Below are 8,308 nucleotides of genomic sequence, written 5' to 3' on the forward strand. Positions count from 1 at the left end.
GGCTCATCAGGTAGGCGCAGTCCCCCAGTTTCCGTCAACCTTATGTTCTCTACTTTTTAAGGAGTGTCACAGTATTTCCAATTTATGAGCATTCAGAATAGCTGTTCCAGTCAACCAACAGAAAAGAGTAGGCCATCTGTTAGCCATTGTATTATAGTCAATTTATCAGATAGGCCCCATAATTAACGAAGAATTTTGTCTGTTAGAGAAGGGATTGAATTTTGCAGTAACTGAGTCATAAGGGCAAGAGAGTTCGTTCTTAGATTAGCACACTAGGTCAGTGTTAAGGGTCAATTAACGGCTGTTGTCGGTTAGTGTGTTTGTCAAAATCTTGCTTTGGTGGGTTGGGGGAGTTTCAACTTAGTTCTGATCGGTTTTGGTTGCTTACCCTCCCACTTCAGTGTGCTTTGATTGATGATTCACTCCCCGCGAGTGCCACTAGTAGATTTCGTTTGTCTTCGTGGGTTTGTGAGTGTTGCGGCAATCTAGTTAAGGGGATGGAAAGTGGGAATTCAGATGATGATAATCGCACGCACACATGTGTCGGCTCGACTGATCCGAGACCGTCCTTCACACGCCTGCCAGTTCCACGTCTTCTGTTGACACTGGGATGCTTGGCGATTTCTATCGCTTCGGCTATCAGTTTATGTGACGTGGACTGTAATTCTCGCCTCAAAACTTCAACATTCTCTAAATCTATTTTGTGTCTAGTGCGTGTTCCGCGATTGCCGAGTCTTTCGGTAACGCTTGATATTCGTCCGCGTTTCTCGGCGGCCTGTTTATTTTTCTCACATGTTCTCCGATTCTGATTTGAAGTTCCATGGTCGTCTGTCCTATATAGACCTTAGTACAGTAGTCACACTTAATTTTGCAGACACAATCCCTGGTTCTTTTTGCCGGGAGGCGATCCTCCAAGTGCACAGCGCAGGGTGTTTCCCTTCTGGAAAGCTACTCTTATGTTAACCGTGTTTAGAATCCTTCGAACGAATTCCGATGTTTTTGCTTTCTGTGGAATAACAGCAGTCCCGATCCATTCCCTGTTGGGCTTCGTTACCGGTACCAAAACCCTTCGAAATTGACGCCTAGTCAAGCTGGCCGTATATCCATTACCTCGAAGTTTTTTCCTCATTTCATTTTGGGTCGCTATCCCATCGACTTCTTCTGTGCAAGTACTCTTACATGCCTAAACACTGACGAGGCTATACTGACGGATACCGACTTCGGATGGCCAGACGAGTAGTTCAAAACTGCCCTAGTGTCGGTTGGCTTCTCGTGCACTGTGGTCTTTAATTTCCCCCGACCTTATGTATCATGCAGTCTAAAAAGGCCGATGTATCCGAGGTTGACTCTATCTCCATACTAAATTTTATGTGTGGACTCAGTCCATGCAGATAGTTGTAAAACCCACTGGCCTTTTCTCGTTTCATCACGACGAAAGCGCCATCTACATAACGCCAGAATATCTTAGGTGGGTATGGGAATCTGGCTGAAGCTTTCTGTTCAAATTCTTCCATGATTATATTCGCCAAAACCAGGGATATTGGAGATCCCGTTGATAGACCTTGTTCTTAAGTGTACACCACTGAATCAAAAAAATGAATTCAATGAGGTCTAGACATGCTTTTATACCTTCTATTTCATTTTTCCTAAGCTGTGTCCGTTCTGAAAGGGTATAGTCCGCTAGTAGCTTGGCTATTTCTAACTAGTCTCCTTTTGTCACATTGGTACGTAACGAACTGATATCGAAAATTACAGGGATGTCATCTGGTTCAAAGGTGACACCCGTTATTTTGTTGGCAAAGTCACAAATTCTTAGTGTAAGTACTAGATTTCCAGGTGAGAGGTTTTAGAATACTCCCCAAGAATCTGGCTAGCTCATGCGGTGAGAAACCTACTCCGGAACATCGGGTTGATGGATTTTTGGTAGGCTATAAAGCCTTGGTTGGGTTGTACTTTTGAGGTATAGTCGATATCGATTACATTGCCCTAAGTGGTTTATTGCGGACCGCAAATATCTGCCAACTTCAGCTTTACTCATGTTCATAATATATGTAACATTTGCATATTTGCGTTAAAGACTCCCAGCTAGGTGTTGCTTGAACTTCTGTAGATAATCACTCTTGTTCATTACAACAGTGACCTTACCCTTAGGCGCCTTTGTAATCACTATGTTGTTCAGCTGTTTTAGGGTGTTTTCAGCTCTTCGCTCCGCTGGTGCAATTTTGGATTGGGTTTATGCCCGATTGTTATTCCTTGAATGTACACTGTTTACTGTTCTCTTGTGAAGAAATGTCGTCGGCACAGGAGGTCCATGCTGTGAAAAAAACAAAGATTGTTGTCTGGTTGCTTCTGAGGTGAGGCTTTCTTATAATGCAAGACAGTCGCGGAGCACTGAACCTGTTCCCTTCTTCGATGCGTCCTTCAGGGGAGGGTTTCTGTAAAGACCGCATTGGTAGAGCGATGGTAACACGTTTGCCTCGCATGTCAGATATCCGGAGTTCAAACCCCGGGTATGGCCACGGATATTCACTATCGATGAGCTCTAACAAGGACTACTTCCAGTTTACTGCTTTCCACGCTTTTATAACTCTCTGTGACACTTGACTTGTGTGCGTTGTACATACCGCATAACTAAGCCCACGACTGATGACAGTTGTCATGCATTCCGTCAACAAGGCTAGCGCACTGAACCGCACGTGATTCTGTTCCAACTTATCTAAAGGTACCACAACTAACGATGAATACCAGAACTGCTGAGGAAATACACCGAATGCTGACGGTCCCACGTAGCCGCCTCATTTAACGGTGTTGCTTCTAGGGGACAATATTTAATCCGATGAATTCGGAGTCATCTGTTGAGTAAAACGCTACAAAGCAAGAGTGAAATGAACCGGCCATTAAGGGAGTAATATCATGAAAAATAATCACCTGGAAAAGGAAGCTGGTCACATACCTTAAATATATCGTCAGTGCCTAAATGCACACTCTGTGGGTTTACATATCTGGCAGGAAATAGTGTTATCAGGCTGTTGTGCCGAATAAATTCGTTCTCTTGCGAGGCACACCTTTCCTCTGATCAGTTACAATGTCTTCCTGGAACTTTAACTGAAGGCGATCATTCCCTTGATTCCGTAACCCACTTTCGTCGTTCAAGCAGTGAGGAATCCGTCGTTGTAAGGTGTATTTTCCACAAATCAACTACACACCGAAGCAATGGTTCTGTCACAGACATTTTGACAAACCAAGGAAAAATACACTGAAACGTTCGTTGCACCCATACAGCAGTTTCGTGAACACTTTCATTCAAGATTTGATTTTGACAAACACTGGCGTTTGTAGTCGTTTTCCTGTTAACTTGATGGATTTTCGCGTCACTCCATCCATTTGTTTATGAAGCGCACGGTTTAGCTACCTCGTCGCCATTTATTCTTAACTCTGTTTTCTTTTGTTCCAACCATTATTGTAGTTGGTGAGTCTTCCTCTGGAAAAAGTATGCCAGGGGCTACTGCTCTTCTGCCAAACGCACGAATGGAAAAGCTGACAGCACAATCCAGTACTACTACCTCGGAAATCGCCCGGGCCCGTAATGCTGCGATCGAGCGTGGAGAAAGGCTGCAGCAGTTGGATATACATACGCAGGAGATGGTAGACCAAGCAAAAGGCTTCGGTCGTTCGGCTGCCATCCTAGCAAGCAAATATGAGAAGAAAGATAAGTGGTGGGGATGGCCGCTTTAGCTTTCCACGAATTTGCCTGCTCGATCAATGACGAATTGACGCCAAAAACAGCTAAATTGTCCTTGATAGACACAGTTTTTCATGAGACAGCTTCGTGTCGTGAGCCATTCACATGGCACATCCTAAACGACAAGGTTAACATTCCTTTGGGTGATTTTGAGGTGGCACCTTCACAGCCCTTGTTGTTTACTTCATCCCATTGTTTCCGTTGTCTGAACAGATGCGTTACATGTTCTCTGAACTCATGCACTTGCTGTAGATTTGTTTTCACAAGGAATCGCCTACTCTTGTTCTGTTTTTCTTTTGGTTGAGTAGTTCACTTCCATAGTTCAGATTATGGTTGTATTCCAACCAAACTGTTCCGTCCTACCTGTGCCCATTAGTTTCATCAGATTTGCTAGTCACATTGGTCTGTGATCACTTGTTTTTGTCCGTGCCAGTTACCAGGTTGATCAACCGAACGCTGTATTCCTGTCTGGAAACTCACTATCTCCTGTTTCTTTCACCATGTCATTTTCTCCTGACTATATCTTCTTGAATGTGATATCTTGTCCTCGGACACTCCTGTATATGCTTTGAGTGTGCTCACTGCGCTGTTTTCGTTGTTAGTTTCTTCTTGGTACAGTACATCTTTCTAGTGATAGCGCCTCCTGCGCTCATGACCGAATCCAGAGATCCTCTCTGTGACTTGGTCACTCTAATCAGTGCACTATTCCGAATATTATCGACCATTAATACTTTGAATTGATCTACAAACTGCTTCCCAATGCCCGTGTATTTGAATAAGGCGAGGGATTCCAAAAATTCCGTCCTTTGTGTCACTCCATGCACACACGCTCCGCCTAACATAGAAGAAAAAACTCGGCGGACTACAGCACCGATATTCTCCTCAGGTAATTCCTATTAATGGCGATAGGTAGTCGATTGAGTCTCACCTGAGCAAAATTGATAAGCCCACACACCTTACCGGCGGTCGAAGCCCGCTCAAACGTATCGACTTGTAATTAAGGGATAAAGGGGATGAACGCTCTTGACTCATTCTATCTGTGATTTCAATGCGCGAGTGACGGTTGTGGTGAGGGGGGCACAATTCTCGGAACTGATTGCGAAGCTGATACCACTGCAGGTCTTAATCACAATCGCACCTTATTACTGACTTACTGACAAGGCTCTGTGACAGAACACATATCGCCAGGTTTTGGCTGTAGCTTATCGCTCAGTCAGTCGACAATGTTTCATACTCGGTGTGAATGTGAAAACCCACCATCTGAGAATAGTGACGCAGAAGACGGAACATGAAAACGGTAACAAATAAGTCTAAAATGGAGGCTGAATGCCAATTGGTAAAACATTTCATTTGTCACACCGCTTCACGTTGCGTGAGTGGTGTTTCTCCCCATCATTCATGAATGCTTTGGGTAATGTGATGACATATCGCACTCATTGTGTACTGGACGAAAACTGAGAGTGCATTTTGCTTGATGTCATATTTGTTTTCATCTCTCTCGTGGCTTCAATCGGTTTTCTGTTCACACCAGATTGTCGAACAATCTGAATCAGTGCTCAGAAATTTAGTTTGTCGGAAACCATTTGTGCCATGCTGGCGCTATTGTTGGGGTAAAACAAACATCACGTGCAAAACGATCAAATTCAGATCGAACTAGGCTAGTTCTGTTGTTGAGTGAGGCCCTCACTATTCGTGCTGCCTGTTGTCATCAGAAGCAAGACGTAATGCTACAGATACCCGTCTCGCCCGTTGTCACCGCCTATTCAGTCTCACTTGTTGGACAGCGAGCGGCGCCTGCAGAGCGGTAGACTGAAAAGTCTGGTCGGCTTGGATACACGAATAACCAGCTGCTCAAACGGATAGGGACTGAAAAGTGACCGGGGTACGCGCACTCTGACTAAACTCGGGTTACGTTGACATGGAGCCACCTTTGATGTTAATTTCGAGGCATTTTAAAAGTTCCATCAGAACGCATTTGTCTTCTGTGGAGGTATCTCCCAAGTGATGCTGAAACGCGTCTTTATGTTTCGGGGTAACTTTTACTTAAATAATGAACGGTTGGTCTTGTGACGGCCAGGAAAGCTTGTTGGATGGACACTGGTAGACCAAAGAGAAAACCGATGTGCTATCATCGAACCATAAGAAATGGTTGCAGGAGGTTGGTGGTCAGTTAGGGTTTGGTTATGGACAAACCAAAATTTGGAACGAGTTATCAATGTCCTCAGGACAATTTTTATCGCACTTGTCCCCGTATCACATCCTCCAAAATTTGGCACAGGGCCACCACACTAAGACAAATTCCAGAGTACGTGAGTTTCCAAATTATCATAACCCCTGTAGCCTTCACGTCAGTGGACTGAGCGTTTGCCATCGGTCCCGTCATCACTCTTTACGTGAAAGTATCAGATGCATCCAGTTTCAGAGCCCCCAAACATCGCCGTCCTAATCTTTCCGTGTTCACAAGATGAGTTGGATGGGCACTGCTGTATCTAGTCTGACTCACTGCCCACATCTACCGTGCAGCCAGTGGGATCTGATACCCTAAGCACCTCATGGCTTGAAGCTATGTACTCCTTACTTGCAATTTGATGTCTTTTCGTGGAAACGGCATATTCCCAGCTTATTCTTATAGTGTAGAAATTAAGAATGTCTCCGATTGAAAGCAACTTAAAGCTGGTAAATTCTCATCCCATTTATGGTCAAGCGCGTTATTTTCTGCCACCACTAAGTATTTTCGGTGCACACTCGTGGCAGCAGATTGCAGTTGTGTGTACGTTTCACGTGAAACTTTGTGGGGTGTTTTTAACTCCAATACAACCAAGCGAACACCGTTCACCTCGCTGACATCCATGCTGAGTGGGCTGTCTGTGACCTAGGGAACATGTATGACAGTCCTCACCAGACGGAATTACGGTTGCTGTCTCCCTAAATCGATACCCAGGCACCTCAATCATCAATGTTTCATGAGTGACAGTCAGGGGTTACAAGCAGTTAGAGACGCTGTCGCATATAAACTATCATATTGAATGGACGACTATTCCCTCCTTGGTCCCGCATTTTCCGATGAACGAACGAGTTGCAGCTGGAACAACCAAATCTCTTGTGAATAGATGATTGATCGAAATGGACCGAATGCATACAATACACACTCACGACCGCTCAGATCGGGCCTAAAACCCGTACACATCTAGAGAAATGTGGTAACCCCCACAACTATTCAGATATCCTTGGAACTCAATCGGTTTCTTTTGCCGGTCGTATTATCACTGAATCGTAGTATGGCGAAACGACAAAACTAGCCCAGTTTAACGTGAAAATTTGGAACGCCTCGCACACTGCCAAAGTCTTCGCTTGATAATGTTAACGGGGTGCAGCCTGACAAACATTTTCTTGTACGCAACTTCAATTGGTGACTCCAGTTATTTGTAAAACTTCATAAGTCGACCACACAGAGTTGAGTTTAATGCGTGCACCCTTGTTTGGCGACGATAGATGTAAACGAGTTGCCTGTTTTCCAGTCGCTATACTCATAAACTAAAATTTAAAACCGGTCGTAACAGGGAGGTTAAATCTTCGGCGTGCGACACGCTAACTTTCTGGCTTGAGCGACTATTTGATTCTATTATTCACGAAATGGAAAAGACCGTTTTAATCCCCTAGATCGTTTACTTGATTATTTATCTGTTGGTTCCATCCACGACTGTCTACGTGAGTGCTAACCACAAATGCCAAAACAGCGGAAATACCCATACTCAAAAATATGCCTGTTCATTCCACTGATGAACTCGAATACGTGTACCGAGTGCTGTGGTAACCCGTTTGTGTCTGCATCTGTATGTCACCATGTAGGCAGCGCATGAATATGCGTTGACCATCTGTATCGTGGTAATTATTTCAGTCTACAGTATGGCGTCATATCATGTAGCACGCATCAGGTAATACTTATGCTGCATTTTAACCTATTGGAAAGTTGATTTTATCTCATTGAAAAACCCCATTCTAGTTAAACAAGTAATTTGCTCCAGTGTTTGGACGGCTCGGATTTGCCTATCCATGAAGAAGCGTAGAATTCCTGGTGTTTGATATAACTGGAAGTCTTTTCTCGAGCAGCTTTCTATGGGAGACTGACACAATATTAGGTGAATGCGTAAACATATACTTAAGGCACCATACGGTTAGGATATATGAGTATGCTTCGTTCTGACTCATGATGCTAATAGGCTTTCTGTTAGCTGTATCAATCTTCGATTCATTCAAGCGCAGCCTGTAGATTTTGCAGATAAAAATCGACCGCTAATGTAGTGCATTGATGTACGACATAATCAATAAGGTCCATCATCCAGGATCGATGTTAGGGGCAGAGAATTGCCCACTTACAGATGTTCGAGTGAATACTGTTCAGCGGTGCCGAGCATTAGCCAGCTGGTCGAAGGATGAACAATCTTCATTGGACAACACACAGTGAAGATACTGAACGGTGTTTACTCAGCCGAGAACTAACTGATATTCACCACTGTCATTTCGAACGTATTCATTTTAGTGAACGGTTGCGTCCTCCAAATAATC

At 44.1% G+C, this 8,308-nt stretch overlaps 1 protein-coding gene across 1 annotated transcript in view; it reads left to right on the plus strand.

The window, feature by feature from the left end:
* The window catches only part of T265_10963 (hypothetical protein), a gene marked incomplete at both ends in the record, with an annotated part of 107,332 nt that extends 102,840 nt beyond the window's left edge, over positions 1 to 4,492 (plus strand). The window contains one exon of the mRNA XM_009177486.1: positions 3,467 to 4,492. Within this exon, the coding sequence (XP_009175750.1) occupies positions 3,467 to 3,735 (269 nt within the window). The remainder of the gene's footprint in view (positions 1 to 3,466) is intronic.
* Positions 4,493 to 8,308: the final 3,816 nt, after the last annotated feature.

Source organism: Opisthorchis viverrini (assembly GCF_000715545.1).
Source record: "Opisthorchis viverrini unplaced genomic scaffold opera_v5_427, whole genome shotgun sequence".
NCBI classification, from domain to species: Eukaryota; Metazoa; Platyhelminthes; class Trematoda; order Opisthorchiida; family Opisthorchiidae; genus Opisthorchis; species Opisthorchis viverrini.